Source organism: Crotalus tigris, unplaced genomic scaffold (assembly GCF_016545835.1).
Source record: "Crotalus tigris isolate CLP2741 ecotype Arizona unplaced genomic scaffold, ASM1654583v1 scf7180000017639.5415321, whole genome shotgun sequence".
NCBI classification, from domain to species: Eukaryota; Metazoa; Chordata; class Lepidosauria; order Squamata; family Viperidae; genus Crotalus; species Crotalus tigris.
This window is the reverse complement of record NW_024096532.1, coordinates 703,906-727,031: the sequence shown is the minus strand read 5'-3', so window position 1 is coordinate 727,031 and position 23,126 is coordinate 703,906. Positions and strand designations below refer to the sequence as shown.

The window sequence follows — 23,126 nt, the reverse complement described above, 5'->3', positions numbered from 1 at the left end:
GGTTCCCCCCTCAATTAACTCAGTTCTTTTATCTGACATAACCCCCTTTTCTGAATCTAAATCCAGCATGCCAATCCAATATAGCCAAGTGTTACCCTTGATCTAATGAAAGTGGTGCACCCCTGCTTTAAATACTTGGTCTGCTCTTGGTCTCCTGTTGGGGCAGGGCCAAGATGTGGTGGCCTATTACCATGACAAAGGAGCAGAACTGTCATGGCAACAGGAAATGTTCTACTTGTTCCCTGAAGTTCTACCCCAGGTGGCTACAGCTTCAGAAAATGGTGTCGGTCTTATCTCCCCAAGATAACTGGAATCAGAAACCAATGATGCGTTTGAGGAGCAGATGTGTTCATCTGTGCTTTTTTAAAAGAAAGAAGCATTGGTCGCCTGACTTTATTCATTATATTATATTCACAATGCAGTTTCCATCATGGATAAGGGGGTTCACAGATAGTAGGTTAATCTTCCATCTAGGCATTAGCCAGATTCAGATGTTCAGCACCATGTATGTTCAAAACCATATATTGAGACAAGATATCAGCACTATAGTTTGATTACTTCTGGAATCTAATCCATCCCATCCCACATACTACCTGAGCTCTGATTTCCTGGACTTAATGATTGTCCTCACCTAGTCCCATTCTTTTCCCATGAAATTCAGAAGAACCCTCTGAATATCTCCTGTACCTCCCATAGATGTTCCCACTAATCTATGTCTTGCACTAGAGAATGAGTATCCTGATAAGTCTTTATTCAGTCCAGTAATGGAGGGAATCAACTGGAAAAAGGCAAATTTAGTCCTTGTTCCAGGGAAAAGTGACATTTAAATCTTTCAGACGCTCCTGGTAGATTTGGTCAACACATTCACTCTGTGCCTTAGTCAGGTGGTTCTTCCAATCTCCAGAAATCCCTAGAAACCAAAACATAAAATAATAACTCATTAGAGTCAGACATGGTGGGGGAAAGTATTCTATGGCAGGGCTTTTCAACCGATGGTGTGCATACCACCAGTGGTACTTTAGCACCTGGCAGATGGTACACAACCCCTAGCCAAGTGTAGTGGGGAAGGAAATGAGCTAAAGTGGTGCCACACAGGACTGGAGGAGACCAGCTGGAGCTGCAGGGCTCAGCAGAACTGCCAGGACTTGCGCACTTGACTGCATGCTGTTTGGAGCTTCTAATGCACCCAGAAGAGAAAAGAAGGAGGAGAAGGGTGGAAAGAGGAGAAGTTATAAAATGAGCAGGTTTTGTCAGGAGAGAAAAAAAACATGGAGAAAGAGAAGAGGCTTTTTGTTAGCGAAGGAGAGTGCGAGCGGTTTTTGCGAGCGAAGGGTAAGTGAAAGAGTGAGCAAGGGGCTTCTGTGAGCAACATGTGGGTGAAAGAGTAAGAGAGAAGCTTTGTCAAGCAACGTGAGTGAATGAGAGCGAGAGAAGCTTTTGTGAGCAACGTGTGAGTGAATGAGAGTGAGCTCTTGCGAGCAACATGTGAGTAAAAGAGCGAGAGAGAAGCTTTTGCGAGCAACATGTGAGTGAATGAGAGCAAGAGAGAAGCTTGTGCAAGCAATGTGTGAGTGAACGGAGAAAGAGAAAAAGAAAAGAGGCTTTTGTTAGCAAAGGAGAGAGCAAGCAAGCGACCTATGCGAGCGAACGAGAGAGCAAATGAGCGGCCTCTGCGAGCGAAGGGTAAGTGAAAGAACGAGCGAGGGGCTTCTGCAAGCAACGAATGAGTGAAAGAGAGAAACTTTGTCGAGCAAGCAACGTGTGAGTGAAAGCAAGAGAGAAGCTTGTGCGAGCAATGTGTGAGTGATTGAGCAAGAGAGAAGCTTGTACAAGCAACATGAGTGAATGAGCAACGTGGGTGATTGAGCAAGAGAGAAGCTTGTACAAGCAACATGAGTGAATGAGCAAGAGAAGCATGTGCGAGCAACGTGTGAGTGAATGAGAGCAAGCAAGAGGCTTTTGCTAGCAAAGGGTGAGGGGAGGATTGCGAGCGAAGGGTGAGAGAAAAAGGGAAAAGTGAGGGGGAGAAGGAAAAAAAAAAGACTTCTGAGTTCCACCGTTACAGTAGGAAGGAAGCATGAACATTGAACCTCAACTTTTTACATTTCCATAATATTATAAACTAGCCATTTCTATAATAACAAATGAATCTAACCAGTAAAGCCCAAAATCCTCCCCTTTTTTTTAGTCATCAAGTTTTTGACACCTTGCTAAGTACTGCTGGTACGCAAATATTGTCATGTCCTAAAAGTGGTACAATCTGTGAAAAGGTTGAAAAGACCTGTTCTGTGGTATTTACCCAAAATAAATAGGAGGTTTTCCCCAAATAATTTGCCCTCAAATATAAGAGAATCGTCTTAAATTGACTAAGAAAACAAAAACAGAGATAGAAAATATTTTTCTGTCTAATCTTAATTTTCGGGAAGATTATTATCTTAAAGTCAGAGTTGTTCCCCTTTGGGATAAATGCAGATCTCTTGTAGCTCTTAAGAAGAATTGAGCAACTAGGAGTGTCCCTGAAAGTTTAATGTTTGGATTTCTAAATTATTTTTTCTTCCACATTTGGAAATCCTAGTTCTATATAGGGGTATCACTTGGCCCTTGATATAGAATTCTTAAGAACAATGTCATCAAGATTAGTTTTAATCATCTTAGTTGCTCTTCTTCGTACTTTTTAGAAAGCCTCAACATCTTTTTTTGTAATGTGGTGACCAAAACTGGATGCCATATTCCAGCTATGGTCTTACTAAGGCTTTATAAAGCAGCACTAATCTTTCATGTGATTTTGATTCTGTGCCTCTGTTTATACAGCCAAGGATTCTATTAGCTTTTTTGGCTGCTGCTGCACACTGCTGGCTCATGTTTAAATGATCGTCTACTAAGACTCCAAGGTCCCTCTCACAGTTACTGTTTTTGAGCCAGGTTTCGCCTAATCTGTACTTGTACCTTTGGTTTTTATCTGCCCAGGTGTAAAATCTTGCTTTTCTCCACATTAAATTTCCTTTTGTTGGATAGGGCCCATTGTTCAAGTCTGTCAAGATCTTTTTGGATCCTGAGCTTGTCTTCTGGAGTGTTGGCTATTCCTGCCAGCTTAGTGTCATTTGCAAATTTGTTGAGTTCCCCTTCTTTTCCCTCATCTAAATCATTTATGAAAATATTGTAGAATACTGGGCCTAAGACAGAACCTCGTGGTACTGCTTACTTCCCTTCATGTAGATGCAGTACCCATAAGGACTACTCATTGAGTACAATTTGTCAGCCAGTTACACATCCATCTGATGGTGATGCTGTCTAGCTCACATTTTTCTAACTTACCAAGAAGTAAGGTTGTCAAATGTCAAATGTCTTGCTGAAGTCTAAATATTCTATGTAAACAGCATTTCGCTGGTCTACTAATTTAGTCACTTGGTCAAAGAATGAAATAAGATTGGTTTGGCATGATCTGTTTTTAACAAACTTGTGCTGGCTTCTAGTTACATCTTTATTTGTTTCTAGATATTCACAGATCTGTTTTTTGATTATTTTTTCCAGTATCTTCCCAGGTATTGATGTTAGGCTGATTGGCCTGTAATTTCCCAGTTTTCTTTTTCATTTTTGGAAAATGGGAACCACATCAATTCTTTTCCAATTCTCTGGTTGTTATCCAGTGCTCCAAGTTTTTTAAAGATATGATACAATGGTTCTGAGATAACATCTGCCAGCTCCTTCAGAACTCTGGGATGTAATCCATCAGGTCCTGGTGATTTATATTCATCAAGGTCAGACAGGTGTTCTCTTAATATTTTATTGCTTGTTTTAATTTTTATTTCTAGTTTGTCTTTTACAATTATGATTTTATGTTTCAATGTAAATATAAGAAGCCAAATAATCAGACCAGCAAAGGAAAAGACTCATATGTCATTTTTCTTAACTATTTCTGTTAAGCATGGCACCACAGAGTACAACAAACCTTGGACTATAAAGCTGGGGATCAGTGTCTCCAACCTTCTACGCCTACTGACCAGGAACTGTTGAAACCCTATTTTCTAAGAACAACATTGTACCACTGGCTAGATCAAATTATTGATCGACACCAGCCGAAAAGCTGTAACTACAGTCCTGAAGACAATATGCCTCAGACTGATTTCTTAGCCAGAGAATGGCAAAAGGCTTGACGGTGTGATGTTAATATGTGTGTGTGCCCCATTATAATTAATTCACTATTTTTAAGTGTTTTTCACAAACCTGGTCCCATGCAGACAAGCCAAAACTGAACCCCAGAATTCAGATTGATGCTGTGAATCCTAACAGCTGTAGTCCAAAGCAAGTGAATCAGGTTGAAGAAAGCTAATCTTGAGAATCATTTGATATCAACACAGGATATGAGCAAGGTGGCATAAATGCTTCCAAAGAAATGCTAAAGAGATGAGATGAGAACCCCAGAAAGGAGTTGAGGGAACTGGAAGGACAGAAGAGGATCCTGCCAAGTCTTACAGCTCAAAAACCCTGCAGCTGGCAAGGAAAGCAAAGAGATTGGAGTTTAGTGGCATCCCTGTGAAATAGTATTTCCCAACCTTGACCATTTCTGGGTTGGTGGACTTTAGCCTCCAGCATTCCACTGCCAGCACGGCCATTGATAAGAATTCTGGATGTTGAAGTCCATACCCCTTAAAATGGCCAAGGTTGGAAACTACTGTCCTGGAAAATCACCCTGATTGAGGCTGTTCCAGATGCAAATCCTTCCCCGTTCCATCTCTTCATCACCTTTGCGAAAGAAAGCACTTTTCTTTTGGTTCATGATGAACTTCGGTGTGAGTGAGAAGTTGGACATCTTATTCCTCTTCATGGATTCGAAGGAGGCATTTGCAACCACGGAGTCAATGGCTGCATCATCTAAGTCTTTGCCTAAGAACTGGCTGATACGAACAACACTTCCTCGCAGATCCTGGAGGACAACCAGACAAGAGAGTCTGAAAACCACCCTGGAAAGCATAACACCTGGCATCCTTAGTTCTGCTCAAAACAGAAAGTGTTTCAAACTCAATTTTAGCTAGCATACTTCTTTCAAAACCATCAATGCCCTTACACCAATGGAAGAACTCTAGTCCAGGGAGTGGATCAAAACAATTGCACCCCCAAGCCTTTACAACAATATTGCTTTCAGAAGGCTTTTTCAGTAAAGCATTCAAATTCATCAGACATATATAGCACTTAGGAATGTTTAATTTGGTGTCTTTTAAGGAGCCTCAATGGATTAAGTCAACACAACAAGCCCAACCAGAATCAGACAAGTGGAGGGTTAGAAAGTCAGAATTCAGTCATTCCTTTTTTTCCAAAGCTGGTTTGAATTGTGTTGCCTGAACCTGAGAGATCCTGGCCTAGACATAAAAACCCTGGGATACAATAAACTTATTTAATCCCTCTTTCTACCTTGGAGGAAATGGCCAGTTACAGTCCTCTCTTCTTTACTCCTAACCTGGATAATAAAGTGCTTACTATTATGGCCACTGTTGAACATTGTTGTATACAGAGAGGCATTTGGACCTCACAGATTCAATCTTCTTCATTTCCTTCTTAATGGTAGGGTATCATGTTAAATGGAGAATTGAGTTGTACATATATTCAGACTTGGCAATTCTATAACATGCCTGTGTAAACATACACAGAACAATAGAAGAGAATATCTAAAACTTGGGTTTGAACAACGAAGGTCTTGATGCTCTCTGAGCTTGGTTGTTTGCTTGCAGTTTTGTTGCCCAACTAGGTAACATCATCATTGTTATCAGCAGCAAACTCCATACATAACTTGTACTGAAGATGTTTCCTTGTTAGGTAATGAAGTGTTTCCAAGGAAACAGCCAAGTTCAGAGAACACCAAGAACTCCATACACAGTACACATACCTCTGAGACAAAATTAATCATAAACTAATATGTTTTCATTTAATCAAAAAACCACCAAACCTAGATGGTGTGATCAGTTTTTGGTTCAATCTTTTATGGGAATAAAGAAAATTGGGTTAACATTACACTGTGGTTGAATTAACCATGGTTTTGAGTGCTGTGGGACTATAGACATTAAAAGGCACTGTGATTACTGGGCAAACAAGAAAACATGATTCATACATGTATTTTGCTTGAAACAGCAAATAATATACTGTTATTTATGGCATTGTAAGCAGTCCAAAGTCAGTTGATAGCGAGTAAATAAATAATCACCCTCTCAATGATCTAGCAAAGAATAAGCTATGTCTTCATGGCACCAACAGTGAGAAGATCTCCTCCACACACATTTTGCACCTTGGAGAGCATAAAGCATTGAACTAGCCAAGGATTTGTGAAAGCAGGACAGTCATCCCTGCTGATTATCACCAAAAGGATAGTGTGAGGATTCCCGCACTTTTTAATGAACTTCAGAATCTGACCATCTCGGTCAAATCCAGGAATCTGCTGCCCCTAGTGGTTGTATAGCACCCAGTTGAATTGACAAGCAAAATAACATAATAACAACCTCTTGCAACTCCTCATACGTAATGAAGAAGTTCTCTTTGTCCTTCAAGTTCATCCAACCTTTAATGTGGTCAAACCAGGATCCAAAAGGCACTGTAACCACAAGAGGAATTCGATGTGAAGATTGAGAGAAAAGAAGACATATGGGGAGGGAAGAAGACCAAAATGTTTTTCTACACCCATTCCTTCATTCACTTACCATCTCCCTTTAGAAAGCCCTCAAGAAATTGATCCAAGGTGCCAGGATCTTTATAGGGGTGAAACATTGAAGCAAAATGATACAGGGACACCAAGACATCTTTGGGATTTCTGACTGTGTAGATTATCTATGTACATAAAAAAGCGGGATGGTTGGAAAAATAATTAGATGCAAAATCAGAAAATAGCAGAGCCCATCTAGGCAAACATGCCCTCCTAAAAATAGATTTTATTCCTTTCCCAATAGCTGACTCCCCTGGTCTGCAAGTCAGCTATTGATAAGCGTGGCAGGGCAAAATAATAATTATAATACAGGTAGCCTCTACTTAGAACCATGGTTGAGTCCAAAATTTTCATTGCTAAGCAAGGCAATTGTTAAGTGAGTCAAACCCCATTTTTGTCATGATTGTTAAATGAAACACTGCAGTTGTTCAGTGAATCACACAATTGTTAAGCAAATCTAGCTTTCCCCATTGATTTTGCTGGTCAGAAGTTGGGTGGGAAGGTCCCAAAAGAGATCACATGACCCACAGGACACTGAAACCATCATAAATACATACTAGTTTCCAAGAGCCCAGATTTTGGTCATAGGACCATGGGGATGTTGCTATAGTCATAAGTGTGAGAATTGGTCATAGGTTTTTCAGTGCTGTTGTAACATTGAATGCTCACTAATGGTTGTATGTCAAGGACTACCTGTAATAAGCCTATTGTTTTACATCTAAAATGAGACCACTGGGAATGGAATGTGAGCCCAATCAGAAGCCTTTCCCCCCAATTTGCTGAACTTAGACATCATATTTAAATGGGGCCACTAAATAATCTGTGGCGATGCCTTGTCAATCATGGAGAGACAGCAGTCTCTTTTCGATCCAAGGAAAGCCCTCTAAACTGGTAGGGGAAAGACCAGCCATACCTCTGCAGGCCGGCCATTAGCTGCTGACAACCGAAGAACAATAACTTTAATTAGCACATCGTAAACAGCATGTCTGGACTGGGTGAGAATATTGATCCTTTCTTTACAACTGAATTTCCTGGGAAAGGCTCCCAAGAAGCTTAAAGCCTCCGGATGTGAATGGAAGCGGCGTTTTAATTTTTTTATTGGGGACAGAAATACACAATACTAAAGTGAAAGTAATGCAAAGTCTAACTTTCTTTGCCAAGCAGCTTTCCAGGTCAAGGTAATTAAATCGCCCAAGATGGAAGTCTGTCATGATCATAATTTCCCTCTTACCTTAGCTTTGGATTTGAAGAAAGACTTGGCAAAAAGATGTGCAGGCAGGTGAGAGCTAATAATGCGGGGCGACTCGTTGGTCAAAGCTGTCCTGTATCCTATCACTGTCTCGAACCAGGGACCTCTATCCCAATTAGGCGTGGTTTGGCACCAGGTAGGGTCTCCATTGCTACGGATGAGACTTAAAATCTCCAGCATCCACACTGTTCCTAAAAAAAAGTCCCCACCATTCCAAGAAAGCAGTATTTAATCCATCTGAATCCTGGTTACTTTATGCCCCTCGTTTTATATATATGCCCCATCTTTCTAGAATAAAAATCAGGATGATGTACAGGTAATCCTCAACTTATAACCTAAATTGAGCTCAAAATTTCTGTTGCTAAATGAGACATATGTTAAGTGAATTTTGCCCCATTTTATGACCGTTCTTGACACAGTTGTTAAGTGAATCACTGCAGTTGGTAAGTTAGTAACCTGGTTGTTAAGTGAATCAGGCTTCCCCATTGACTTTGCTTGTCAGAAAGGGACATTGCAACCGTCATAAATATGAGTCAGTTGCCAAGCATCTGAATTTTGATCATGTGACCATGGGGATGCTGCAACAGTCGTAAGTGTGAAAAATGGTCATAAGTTACTTTTTCTCAGTGCCATTGTAACTTTGAATAGTCATAAATAAACTGTTATAAGTTGAGGACTACCTGTACCCAGAAGATCACAGCTGTATTTCTCTAAATATGCTGTGACCTAAGCAAGGCCCGTTTAGTTTCAGCCAGAAAATTGCATCATCGGCCTTTATGCTACTGAATTGGTCTACAAGTAGTCCTCGACTTATGATCAGTTGCTTAGCAACCATTTGAAATTCTGACAGACCTGTCTGGGGAATATTGACAACCAGATTTATGTAACAACCAGCATTCACTTAAACACAATTTGGTGCTTGGTAATGGGACCGCATTATATCGGCCGTCTGCAGCATCCTACTCTCATGTGTTGTTTTATGACAGTTTTGCCAAATACTAGCATTTACTTCCGGTTTTCAGCAAAATTGCATCTATCTTGGACCTTTGGTTCACTTAACAACATGTTGGCATTCATGACAACATCCATTACGGTCGTAATTTGAGAACTACTTATACATCTCTTAACTCAGGGGTAGAAAACCTTGCTTAGCTGCTTTGATAGCTACCTGATCTCTTAATATTTAGCAAAGCCAGGCCAATCATCTGGATAGAATTGCCCAGGCCTAATAAAATCAAAATTAGAACAGCCTTTCCCAAGCTGGTTAACTCTCCAGATGTGTGCAGCAATAACCACACCAGCTGTGTAATTCAGGTAGTTGAAGTCACACATCTGGGGAAGACAATGGTGAACTAAGGCCATTAGCTTATTTTCAATATTTTCCTTCTGCTTTTCCCTCGTGCCATCCAAACAGGGCTTCCCAAAAAACAACAGAATCCCAATTGTACAATTGCTCAGTTTAATTCTGAACAACAAAAAATACTTTTGTATATACATAATTGAACATCTCCTTTTTATCTCAGCAATCACACAGTAATTATCTACACGCTTGTAGAGTACATATATTAATAGTTCTTTGAGAGAGCTAAGAAAATTCCTGTATGTGAAAGCCAAAAGACCCCATCTCATCTGACCTCTCTTGGTGTCTAATCCTATGTTTCTCTATCTTGGCAAATTAAGATGTATAGAGTTCAAGTTCCAGAATTCCCCAACCCAATTTTCTCAGAGAATTCTGGGAGTTAAAGTCCACACATCTTAAAATTGTCAAGGTTGAAAAAGCTGATTTGATCTGAAGTTTCCTGAATGCTTGTTTGAACTTTTTGAAACTACAAATATTTATTTCTATTTATTAACAAAGTGGTACAAATGCTTCCAAAGGATGCTATGCAGTGGTGGGATTCAGCCGATTCGCACCACTTCGGCAGAACCGGTAGCTAATTTTTTGTTGCCCAGGCCCAGAATGGACTTCCGGAAGCGGCATCCACACAGAGAACCAGTTGTTCACATAGTTGAATCCCACCACTGATGCTATGCATATTATTATCTAAGCCCAAGCCATGTAACATCATCCATTTGCCTCCATATCTTGTGCTTTATTAAGGTAAAAGTCTCCAAGGTAAAAGTTAAAATATTTTACATAGTCAAATATTAAAACAAATTTAAAAGTTTTAGCTGTTTTTAAATGTCACATATTCGCTGCTAGTGCTGTCTGCTGTTGTTTTTTGTTGTTGCTGATTTTTTTCCAAAAGCAGTGTTTTGTAAAAGTTGTTTATGCTTTTACTAAGAATTAGATCCCATTTGGAAACTGAATGGGACACCAAGTCTATTTTTCTTTAAAACACACGCATGCACAAATAGAATTGACTTGCTTTCCCGCACTAATCTGAAGCATTTTCCCTCCCCACAAGTAGCCCAAAAAATTCTACCTGACTTCTGATAAGTGACATTGAAAATATCGTCATCTCGAACTTGGAAATCCTTTTCTACCATCTGCAACACAGGTCCTGCATAGATGACTTCAGGAAAACTGATCCCTTTATATTGGAAATACTTTTGGAACATCCTGGAGCCCAGCAGATGATAAGGAAAGTTTTGAAAATAAGTGTGAAACTTGGCGGCAAAACCAAATTCAAAGGAGTCTCCCTTTCCACCAGGAGAATTAGTTGTGTCCTCTGAAAATGAGAACAGATTTATGAATGTTTGACAATGAGGAAGAGAAAAAGCAGTGGCATGGAGTGGCAGAGAAAAAATTGGAACTCAAATCGTCTTGGTTCACGATCTATTTGCTACTTTAAGAAGAAAAAAACCCCTCAAGACCTTCCGGATATGTCCAATTACAGTTATAACAGCCAGAGCTTCAATTTGGAGGTTATGGAAAGCTGATAGGCTATAGCAAAGTATCTCTTCTCCCTCATTAGCTTTTTTCTTTTTATTTGTTCTGTCTTGAGGCAGTAAGAATTTGTTTGAGCACCCTCACACACGCAAACACAGACAATGGGACACCTAAACAGCTTCTCAGCAAGCTTAGATGCTGTGTGTAATTCTCAGGCTTCATAAAAAATAGCAGAAAAATCCCTACTGGAACAAATTAAAATCTCATCTAGGATAGAATGAGAATTTCATTCATATATGGTTTATGGTTGATGTTGTTTTAATAAATTACAGAATTGGTAACTCCTTTCAAAAATGGGAAGGAAACCCTAAGCTTTTTCTGAGGAGTGTCTGGTCATATTAGGAAGCTGTTAGATACAACATACTCCATACTCTATGCTAGAAATACATTGATTTATTGCATTTGGCTGTTGCAGATTAGTGAGAATTTTGCTAAGTTTGTTTTTAAGATAAGTGCTTCAAAAAACCTTCATATGTTTATGTATAAACAGGATCAAAAGTAATGTTTTATGTATATTTCATTACAGTGCAAGATTGAAAATACTAGATTTAAAAAAAATACAGGACAAAGCAAAATTAATAGATTAATTCATCTTCAGTTTTTTTATACCTGTACTTATTTATATCTGTACTTCCTTCCTTTCCTGAAAGGAATTAAGAGCAGGAATTCCCTCTTCCCTGTTTTATCCTCACAACAACCCTGTGAGGTAGGTTAAACTGAGAAGTAGCAATTGACCCAAAGTTACTTGTCTCCTAGGCCTGGTGCTGTTAGAGCAGATAGTTCTAGAAAGCATAAACAAGAAAGACAAGAAAAAAGAATTGCCTTAACTGGGTGCTTAATAGCATTAGAATATAAATTGTAATAGTAGTAGTAGTAGTAGTAGTAGTAGTAATACATTTAACATCATCATACAACAACTTCTGCCTATCCCAAATCTTTGGGAAGGTCACAGGTGAATAAAATAGGTGAATAAAAATGCCAAATCCAATCTGAACATCTGGCTGATGGTGCAGCCATCTATAATTATAACAATATTTAAAAAGTGTGGATGAAGAAGTTCACTATAAATATCCAGGAATCCTTCAAGCTGACATCAACCACACAAATAAAGTGGTACCTGGACAGAAATCAAGACAAAGTGATTACATCATGAAGAAAGTCTGAAAGTCCAAATTCAGTGCAAGAAGTACCATCAAGGCAATTAAACCTGGGCAATTCCAATCATCAGGTACACAGCTGGAATAATGGACTGGAGCTAAGCAGAATTAAAAGCTCTGGATAAGATGACTAGAAAAATAATGACGATAAATCATACCCTTCATTTATGCACTGATGTTGACAGAGCCTACTTACCAAGGAGTATATGCGGGCGAAATGTTGCAAGGACACCAGACAGCTGAAGAAATAAAAAGGAGATTGAAGAATATCTGAAGGATAGTGAAGAATATGCAGTGAGGCTGGTATATCATGAAGACCTATTAAGGTGCAGAGGGAAACCAGACTGGCTTATAAGAAAGAATGAATGAACACTTGAAAAGAGACATGACAGGGCAAACTACTACATAGCTAGTATACAAAAAACAAAAACAACAAAACCCTAACAGGCAAAGCAACTAGCTGCAAAACTTAACAAGGGCTAAGAGCAGAAAAGTTGAAGAAAGATACAGAGGGGCTAATTCTGGCTGCACCAAACCTTAAGAGCAAATGCCTATAAAGCCGGAATTGAGGAAACAGCAACAGACAGCAAATACTGTCTCTGCAAAGAATCTCAAAAAACAGTGGACCATCTAGTTCAGTGGTTCTCAACCTGTGGGTCGGGACCCCATTTGGGGTAGAACGACCATTTCACGGGGGTCGCCAAACAATGCAGTCCGCCATTTTTTCCCCCTTTTCCTTAGCTGTGCTACTCTCTTTTACTCTATTGGCTTTTGAAAGCCAATAGAATAGACTCTCTTGAACAGAGTCTAATTCTATTGGCTTTCAAAAGCCAATAGGAATTGTCCAGGCTGTCTCTGCCCTGCTGAGCCTACCAAAAGTCCCATTCTGCAAACGGTGCTGCACCAGTTGAGTAGTCCTCGACTTACGACCAGTTGGAGGTCGCGGCATTAAAAAGGTTGAGAACCACTGATCTAGTTAGTTGCTGCAAGAAGATCAGACAGACTGACTACAAACAATGGCATGACAAAGTAGCAACAAGGTAATGGAATGTAATAGCAAAAATTTCACTTTGCTGCCAGTTAAGAACTGTTCGGACCAAGAAATAGACAAAGTAATAGAAAATAAAGAAACTAAAGTGCTCTGCATCTTTAGAATACTAATAGACAAGCACCTGCCACATTACACTCCCGACTTAACAACTGTTGATAAGAAAAGACAAAAACGTCCACACAGTGGATGTGGCAGTAGCTGGAAACAGGAGAATAGAAGAGAAAGAAATAAGTTCACAAAATGCAAAGATTTGCAAACAGAAGTAGAATGATATTAGCAAAAGAAAGTAAAAGTAGTACCAATCGTAAAACTTCCTGGGTGCAATCCCAAACATCTGGAGTACCATTGGCATTGACAAAATGACCATCAGACAATTGCAAAAAGCAGCTTTACTTGGAACAGCTTACATCCTGCAACCATCAAACAAGATCTGCCTATCCCAGGTCCTTAGTAAGGATAAAAATGCCAATTCCAGTCTAAACATTTGGCTGATTATGCATCCATCCACAATAATGCTTTAACTTATGCCTTGTTTGCCCAAGCACCTTGTCTTATAAGATATTTTGCTCTGAAAATGGGAGTCAACAGGAGTCACTTAAAAATCATTTGCTTCATTCTTTTTCTCTAAAGCCACCTGAAATAAGCTCCACGTGCTGGTTAGATGGAACATGAAGAAATACTTACTTTTTTCTTATTTGAATCCAAGCATCAACCAGTGTCATTGAATGATCCTATCTTCTAATGTTAACCTGTTACAAGAAAGAGAGAGAGAGAGAAGCTCCTTGCCATGAATACCAAAGACAGGATGTGGGATGAAAGCACACCCCAGCACTGGAAAAGCTTTTGATTTCTACTTATTGTAATCAACCAGGGTTCTCTGAAGGGCTACTCCCCTCTTTCTCACCCAAAACAAGCGTTCAAGTGACATTGGAAAAAGCAGGCATCAATATTTCAATGCTTAGGAGAAACCTGCCCTGCTAGTTGAACCTGAGCTGGAGATGTTTCTTCCTACACACTGTCAAAAATAATACCAAGGCAGTGATGACTTCTATGGGAGATGTATTTGAACTGGGTGTTAAGGCAGCTCTTAGCAAACCAGGAAGCAACCACTGTGATAATGCCATTAATATGGCTGGACATGCACCTAATACAATAAGGAAGCTACAGAACATAGAAGGATGTTTTGATGTATTTCAAGATTCAGCTGTTCAGCAAAGCTGTTTTCTGTTTTTCTTCCCACCCACCAGCCACAATGTCAAGGAAAAATGTCAATACATAACAAGGTTGTGAGGGATTTATAGGTGGACCTTAGATGGAGAGATGCAAAAATATGCTGACAATTAGAGGATGCAAGCATCAGAAAGAGGGAGGCTCAACATTTACAGCTATCTAATTGATATAAATTATCCTTTGAAGTTTGCATTCATAATCAAAATAATTTAAGCATAGTAATTAGATCTTCTCTTCCTCAGATTAATCTTCATGGAGAAACTGTGTAGTTTTCTCAACAGTAAGATGGAAGTGCTTCCCATAGTCTTTTTCTAAGGTGTTTTTTCAACTTCCCAAATTAGACTACAGTGCTACCATGTCTTCCATCCAAGTACTAAACTAAATCAGGCACTAATCATCTTGTATATGATCAGCCAAATGTAAATAGAATCATAGCATGGTTGACTAGTTCATCCAACAACCAGTTTGGTTGTCTCAAGGGTGTTTTTTCCAAAAGGCAACTGGTCTTTCTCTGTGTTTTCTTTGAAAATATTCTGCTTCTCATTCAAGAAGCTTCTTCAATTCTGAAGAAGAGAATTGAAGAAGCTTCTTGGATGAGAAGCAAAACCTTTTCAAAGAAAACACAAAGAAAGACCAGTTGCCTTTTGGAAAAAAACATCTTTGGGACAATCTGTCATAGGTCCGACAGATGAAACTCTTCAAAGAACTTTGAGGCATTGTTTACCTTAAAGAATCTTTATTTGAGAAGTATAGTATTGGCACTAACACAATCGAAGCCAAAAACTGGATTCCCCTCCCCTGAGCACATAGTATTAAAGCACAATTCCCTCCTCCAATTAACAGTCATAAATCACATTCTCCAATTAGTTTGAAATGCAAGGTTTCCCTCCAGTTCTCCAGCCCACCAATTCTTATCATCTCTTAAATTCAATAACCTTGGTTCACACACTAGGTTCAGTATTATTATGTCTAGCTAAACTCTCATGCACATTCCTCCCCCCAGCATTATCTAACTCTAACTCTAAAAGTAAAACATAAGAAGAAAGTGGTTGCATCTCCATTTGTTGTCAAAGCAAAAACATCTGATGTTAGCAGCGTTGACACAACCATGACCAGGATGATTGCGAATCTCCATAGACAATCAGGTTGGTTATTTATGATTTATCACATTAAATTACAATTGGTTGGATTCACAAAATGGTGGTGCCATAAACTCCAGTAGGCTGACTCCATACAATATATTCAACAGAAACCAATGTTAACTTGTTTTAACTGGTATAGGCAGGAAATCCTATACCATTTCAGATAAATGGTTGTCTAGTCTCTTCTTAAAAACTTCCAGTGTTGGAGCATTCACAACATCTGGAGGCAGGTTGTTAGATGAACACTGCAGTTGTTAAGTGAACTAATGGTTCACTGTGGGCACAGTTTTGTCAAACACTGGAAATAAGTAGCAGTTTGGGGCAAAACTGCCATAAAACACAGTCACATGATCATAGGATGCTGCAAATTATGTGGCCATGTAACCAAATGTTCAAAGTTCAGTCATGTGGTCATGGAGGGACCTGACCATGAGAACTTCAAATCCAGGTCGCAAGTCCCATTTTTCAGATCAGTTTGAACTTCAAACGCTCACTAAACAACTGATCGTCAGTCAAGGAATGTCTGTACTGGAATCATCTGTACGCGTGCCCACTTACCACAATCCTCATCCTATATCAAAATGTTGAAAATGCCCCCCCCCCCAGCTCCTCAAGTTGTCATCTTCTGATCCAGCCACTGCATCTCTGGAGTTGGGTGCTTCAATAGGCCAAGTACTTAGATCAATTCACTGTTCTGTCCATGGCTTCTTCCAAAGTGCCTCTCACAAGGGGAGGAATGCAAAGCTGAGTCACTGAATCAGAGGCAACTCCCTTAAAAACGTTTATCTCCCATGGCCTAGGGCAGGGGTCCTCAACCTTGGCAACTTTAAGACTTGTGGACTTCAACTTCCAGAATTCCTCAGCCACCAAACCTGGAATTCTGGGAGTGAAGTCCACAAGTCTTAAAGTTGCCAAGGTTGAGGACCCCTGGCCTAGTGGTTAAGGCACCAGGCAAGAAAGTGTGACATTATGACTTCAAGTCCCACCTTAGTCATGAAAGCCAGCTGGGTGACTTTGAGGCAGCCACTTTCTTTCAGCCCAAGTAATTTTACAGGATTTCTGTTACGCAGAAAGAACGCTGGATATGTTCTCCTCCTTGAGTTACCGTATTTTTAAAAATAATAAAGAGGGCATATAAATAAATAAGATAAAATAAATCCTGGAAAAACAGATAATTCATCTGTTTCCATCTCAGGAACTATGTCACAGATACTCATATGGACTGTTTTTGGGAAAGCAAACAAAAAGTGAATTTATGATTTATGATTTTGATAATTAGATTTACATTACAGTAAGAAGAGAGGTGCCACAGAGTAACAGGTAAGCTTATAATGGCTATAAATAGAATTGGAAGCCCCTTCTTTGTATCTGTTTTCTTTCTTTTATGTTTTTCTTTTTTTTTCTTGCATTTTTAGCCTTTTCTGATTTCTTTCTTACTTTTTCTTTTCTTTTAATTACTTTACATTAGTTTTTAATCTTCCTGCTAATTTCTTAAAATTAAAATTATATAAAGGAGGAAGTATGCCTCAAATTATCAAACAAAATACATCTTCAAAAACATTAATGCAATTAACCTATTTTATTATTATAACAAATTAAAAGAACAGCTCCCCTAACTACTGTGGTTTTATTATGCAATCATCCAATCTTTTCCATATAATTTTACCAACTACATTGTTCACAATAAAAGTATTCTCTGAAAGCCTATTGAACTAATGCCCAGCAGAATAGTTTCTAAACTGCCAGGTTTGCTCACCAGATCTTCCCTCTCTTTTCTTTTTAGTGGAGAAAAACTGAGAAAGATGGAAAGACAAAATAACTGCAGGATGATTTTTGATTACTAGTGCCTTTAGGAAGCATCTTTCATCTGAATCCAATCCAACATATTTTATTGGTAACACTAGGATAAACAAAGGAATTGATATATCAGCATATACCAGTCATTGGTATGTATCATTATTACTGCTGTTTTTCCTGGCTAATTTGTTTGCCCTTTGATTGACAATCCCCCTTTCTTTGCTATAACTTGGGGACTGGAAGTTTTTCCTCAGGGAGAAAAAAAAACCCCAAAGAGGCTGCAAATCTCAAGCAACCTGGGAACTCTTTCTCCCACAGGCTATTCTCTGGAGAAATTAAGAGCGAACTTAAAGAAGTCAAAATAAACATCTAGCTCTATTTCTGTCCTTGCCACTCCAGCAGCTTTGCTGCTCTAAATGTACAGCAATTAGTGCATTTTCCAAAGTTACTTGCCTGGGGAAAGAGATCCTTGCATTTGATGAGCTGGCTAGATGTCTTGACAACCCAAATCTCTGTAGTCCCAGGGGATGGACATTTCCAATCTGCTTGCCCTCCCCTTGATAATCAAATGCTCCTACCAAAATAGATGAAATAGTTCCTTCTCTCTGTCCTGAGGAGAGGTTCAGGCCATTAAAACAGCATACCAAACAGCTCACACAGAAACAGTTTGGAAAAAGGTATATTAAATCTCCACCCAATATGGCAAGGTTACAACAGCCATCTTAATTCCCTTCCCAGAATGAAACGCGATCTTAATCAAATGACAGTTTGGTCAGTGGTTAAGTAATTAGGTTAAAAACCAGGAGACAGTGAGTTCTTATCTCATCATTAGTCATGAAAGCCAGCTGGCTGTCTTTGGATCAATCACCAGGAAACTGTGAGTTCTACTTCCACCTTAGACATAAAAGGCAGCGGGGTGACTTTGGGCTGGTTCCTCTCTCTCAGTTGAACTTACCTCATAGGGTTGTTGTTGTGAGGAAAACAGCAAGGCAAACAAGTATTACGCATGTTTGCCACCTTGAGTCATTTATAAGAAATAATAAATAATTCATGTACAGCACAGCTGTCTTTGGACCTTTCACCCAATGTGGGTGTGCAAAGATATCCTTTCTTCCCATCTAACCAAGATGCAGCAGTTTAAATTAAAACTCCAATAGGTATAATATGTGTTTATGTTTCTAAACTACCTCTCCCAACCCAGAAAATTCAAGGCTGAAAACTCCAACTATCTTCTTTCAGATGAGGTTACTATACCATGACCAATAAATGGTCTTTATATACCAAAAACAAATATAGAAATTGCCCAAAATTGCCACCTATGCTTGGAAAAAAGGCTATGCTATCATAGCTACAAAATTTAGGCAACAGGGAGATTGTGCAAAGAATTCAAAAGTTGTGTTCCTCCTTGCTGCCACCCACTCTTTGCCCAGGAGCATGAATCCTTCCTTGCTCTGATTTTTATGGACAGCTGGATGTAGAAGAAATCCCAATTTATCTATAGCATATAAATGGTCATTTCCTTTCATCAATCCACTTGTGAAGGAAAACTTCCTCCCCTTTGTTTATAATGGAAACTGAGAATCCATGGAATTGGGTATGTCTAGTTCAATAGAGAGAAGGATGAGGGGGGACATGATAGCAGTGTTCCAATACCTCAGGGGCTGCCACAAAGAAGAGGGAGTCAAGCTATTCTCCAAAGCGCCTGAAGGCAGGACGAGAAGCAACGGATGGAAACTGATCAAGGAGAGAAGCAACTTAGAACTAAGAAGAAACTTCCTGACAGAACAATTAACCAGTGGAACAACCTGCCTCCAGAAGTGGTGAATTCTCCAACACTGGAAGTTTTTAAGAAGAGACTGGACAGCCATTTGTCTGAAATGGTATAGGGTTTCCTGCCTGAGCAGGGGGTTGGACTAGATGACCTCCAAGGTCTCTTCCAACTTTACTACTATTACTATTACTACTACTATTATTATTATTATTACTATTACTACTACTACTACTACTACTACTACTACTACTACTAATCATCGTACAGTCAGATGTTCAGACTGGATTTGGCATTTTGTCTACCTATCAAGTCCTTACCCAGGACGTGGTATTATTATTATTATTATTATTATTATTATTATTATTATTATTATTATTATTTTCACCTCCAGCTGTTGCAAACCAACCTTTCAGGATTCCTATCCTATCTGGCTAGTGGTGAGAAAAGCCAGGATTTGTGGCTTACCTTCCCCCAAAGTCCCCTATCCTACTTTATATTATCTCTCTCTCTCTCTCTCTCATTCTCTCTCCCTCTTTCTGTTTTAATTTTGGATTTTTCCCATCTCCTTCTCCATTTTTCATTATTTTTCTTTTTTTTTCTCCCTCTTTTCCTCTTGCTTTTTCTCATCTTCTTTTTCATTCTTTGTTCCCATCTTCCCTTCCCTCTCAAAGAAACAGAGCCTGCAGTTTCCCTACATCTTCCTGTACAACCTTCAAGAGATGAAGATGTAGAAGAGCCTACTGTCCTTTCGGCAGTCATTCTATGTGCAATTACAGACACGTACAGTACCTCTTACACAAACTTCCCCTGATAAACATTGTAACCCAATTCTGCCTTCTGCTATTTCCTACAAGTACTCACCTGTCTGAATCACAAACAAGTCCAGCGAAGACAGATGTTTTCTCTTTATACTCTTATTTCAGGCTTTGGTATGGTTGCCTATTCCACCCACAGGCTCTCTTTTGTGCTTGCGTGGTTAATGCACAACTGTTTGCCCAGATAATACCTAGGAGATTTTATGGTTCGAGCATTTTCCCCAAGGTTATATAGTTGATTGACTATAGACACTCGCACCAAGAGACTATTGCAGTGCTGGGTGTGTTGACTTCTTGGAAAGAAATTAGACGCTTAGCATCCCATACCATTCAGGTAGATGAACAGGTAGATGAAAGCATCTCCAGCACTGTAGCTGCAGGACCCAAACATGAAAAAGGAAGATAGTGTGTTTTAATGCACAGAAACACGCTGAATTAAGCAAAAAACAAAATAAAAAAAAACACCCTGTTGAAATTCTTTGCAATATTGAAAGGAGATTGAATTCTTAGAGTAATGAGGGACAAAATCTGTACAGGTAGTCCTTATAACCATTATCAAGCCTAAAGTTTCTGTAGCTAAGCAAGACAGTTGTTAAATGAGCTTTGCCCCATTTTACAATCTTTCTTGCCGCAGTTGTTAAGTGAATCACTGCAGCTATTAAAATTAGTAACATGATTGTTAAGGGAATCTGGTTTCTCCATTGACTTTGCTTATCAGAAGTCACAAAAGGGGATCACATGACCCCAGGACAGTGCAACTGTCATAAATACATGCCAGTTGCCAAGCATCTGAATTTTGATTACATGACCACAGGGATGCTGCAATGGTCATAAGTGAACTTTTTTCAGTGTTGTAACTTTTAACAGTCACAAAAGGAATGGTTGCAAGTTGAGGACTACCTGTAAAGCTTTTTATTACACTGGGCCTGAGTTAAATTCTTTCTTTTTCTTTGACGTGTTGGCAGAGAGAACTTCAGGAGAGGTTCATGTCTTAAGGGAAGTGTAATAGTGCCTAGTGCAAACCAGGGCAAATGCCCAATTTTATTTTATTTTCTTTGAATTTTTACTAAAGTGGATTATAAGATAAAATACGAATACAAACAAAAATTAAGAAAGTTAAAGAGAGGAGGAGAAGAAAAATGCAGAAAGAAGTAAAAAAAGAAAGGAAAAAAGTAATGACTTCCAACTTTTTCCAGTGCAATAGAATACAAAAAAGTTACAGTCTCAACCTTTTGTTTTACATTTCTAAATGTTTAAAGCCATTTCTATAACAACAAAGTCATTCTAATCGCTAAAGCCCAAAATTAGAATTTCAATTTTTTTTCAGCTGAGTACAAAATCAGGAAGTGGTTTTGAAATGGAAACTGAACTAGATAAATTATTATCCTTAATAAAACAGTTAATTTTTGCGATCTCCAGCTCCCATTTACCATCCATTCTTCCACTGTGGGAATTAGTGTATTTTTTTCATCTTTGTGCATATAAGATTCTTACCACTGTCAACATATATCCCAACTTTAATTCCAATGCCATATCTGGTGTGAATTTAATCACTTCTGATTCCTATCAGACCAGAATGATCCATTTCTTTCTGAATATCAAATGGTTACTGTTGTTTCCGATGTAAGAAATTGAGACGAGACAGGAGTAACAACCCTTAATCTTCTCTTTATTACTCTCCAACAGAACAAAAACACAAAATGGTGTGGATTCCTTTTATACCCCTTTGCAGGGACAGTGTAACCCAATCAATGCACCGTATTTCTCCTGCCTTCCGCAAGCGCAATAGGCTGGAGACAGCCTGTCTGGTCCCGGGCATCCCTGGCCTTTCTGCAGCTTCCTGCACCTGCTGAGTCACTCAGCAGGCCCAGGACATAACACCCCTCCCCCTAATTTCAAAACCAGATACTTAATATTTTACAATACTATAAATCTAATACCTTGTCAATTCTTTATTCCCAACACAAAGATACTATTTTGCATTACTATAACTGAACACTTGTTCTTTTGAGTACATTCTTATTTCTAAGTACCCTTAAGCCTGCCCACCTACTGACAGGAGTCTTACATAGTCCTGTAAGTACTTGGGTGGACCTCTGGTTCTCTCTGACCTTCTTGGAACGGTTGTGACTGCCTGGCCTGCAAGCTCGCCTGCCAGGCTCGGCAGGCCAGGACTTTGATGCCCCCTTTACTCAGGCGACTCTCCAACCTGCTGACTGGCCGGATCCTGTGAACCCAGACCAAAGTTCCTTGGTGGGGTGGAATTCCCCAAGTCCACAATGGACCCTTCTTGGGAGCACTGTCCCAGCAGGTGGAATGGCCTGGTCTGATAGGAATCAGAAGTGATTAAATTCACACCAAATACGGCTTTGGAATTAAAGTTGGGATATATGCCAGTTGCAAGCAATGTCCCATGGACCCAGTGCCTGTGCCAGAGTCAGGAGCCGCCCCATTGGCAAACCCCCCTACTGGTGCCTGTGAAGTTCTGCTTTCGTGGAGAGACTGTGGCCCACGATCGTAATTGTGGTCCTCTCCCCCCGAGAGCAGAGTTAGGAACGGAAGTGTGAGTGGGAAGCCTCCAGCACAGTTAGTCGATAACATCCGACCATCATCCAAGGCCACTTCGTATGACAGCAGCCCAGTGACTTTGCAGACCACTGCTGTCACCCAGAGATGTCCAGGTCCATAGTTCCTTGCCCAAACCGGATCACCCACCTGTAGTCTCCTAGGTGCTCACGGCTGTGACACCGGTGAAGCCACCCAGTCTGGGTGCAACCTGTCCAGTTTTGTAATGAGTCTGCGACCCCAGCAGAGTTCAGCTGGGCTCTTTCCAGTGGCTGTGCAAGGTGTGGTGCGGTAGCAAAGAAGAAAGTCAGCTAACCTGTGATGCCAGCTTCCACGAATGATTCTCTTTAAAGCATCTTTAGTTGTGCGCACCATACGCTAAGCCTGGCCTTTGGATGCTGGATGAAACAGTGCAGATGTGGCATGATGGATCAAGTTGGCCTGTAGAAAAGCCTGAAATTCAGAAGAAGTGAATTGGCGGCCGTTGTCGAAGACAAAGACATCTGGAAGCCCATGAGAGGCGAAGATCCCTCTCAATACCTGGATGGTCCTGGCAATAGTAGTGGAGGAGACTGGAACGACCTCTAGCCACTTGGAATGGCTGTCCACGAGAAGGAAGAATTGCCCCTGAAAGGGACCAGCATAGTCGATATGAACCCTCAACCAAGGAGCATTTATCTCCTCCCACCTATGTACAGGAGCTTGAGGCATTTCAGACTGTTGGCAAACACTGCACCCATGGACCTGGGCCTCAATCTCTTTATCGAG

The 23,126-nt window shown here is 39.9% G+C and overlaps 1 protein-coding gene across 10 annotated transcripts in view; it reads right to left on the bottom strand.

The window, feature by feature from the left end:
• Positions 1 to 356: 356 nt before the first annotated feature.
• Positions 357 to 23,126, bottom strand: part of SULT2B1 (sulfotransferase family 2B member 1) — a 35,021-nt gene continuing 12,251 nt past the window's right edge. Inside the window, exons 2-11 of one of the 10 annotated variants that reach the window (XM_039335006.1) lie at positions 22,675 to 22,811; positions 19,840 to 20,167; positions 13,723 to 13,787; positions 12,184 to 12,305; positions 10,364 to 10,609; positions 7,920 to 8,128; positions 6,687 to 6,813; positions 6,489 to 6,580; positions 4,690 to 4,924; positions 357 to 910 (exon numbers count right to left, since the gene is read on the bottom strand). In XM_039335006.1, coding sequence (XP_039190940.1) covers positions 795 to 910; positions 4,690 to 4,924; positions 6,489 to 6,580; positions 6,687 to 6,813; positions 7,920 to 8,128; positions 10,364 to 10,499 — 915 coding nt within the window. In that variant the 5' untranslated portion in view covers positions 10,500 to 10,609; positions 12,184 to 12,305; positions 13,723 to 13,787; positions 19,840 to 20,167; positions 22,675 to 22,811 and the 3' untranslated portion in view covers positions 357 to 794. The remainder of the gene's footprint in view (positions 911 to 4,689; positions 4,925 to 6,488; positions 6,581 to 6,686; positions 6,814 to 7,919; positions 8,129 to 10,363; positions 10,610 to 12,183; positions 12,306 to 13,722; positions 13,788 to 19,839; positions 20,168 to 22,674; positions 22,812 to 23,126) is intronic. The other 9 variants (XM_039335004.1, XM_039335011.1, XM_039335012.1 and 6 more) reach the window with 9 other exon arrangements.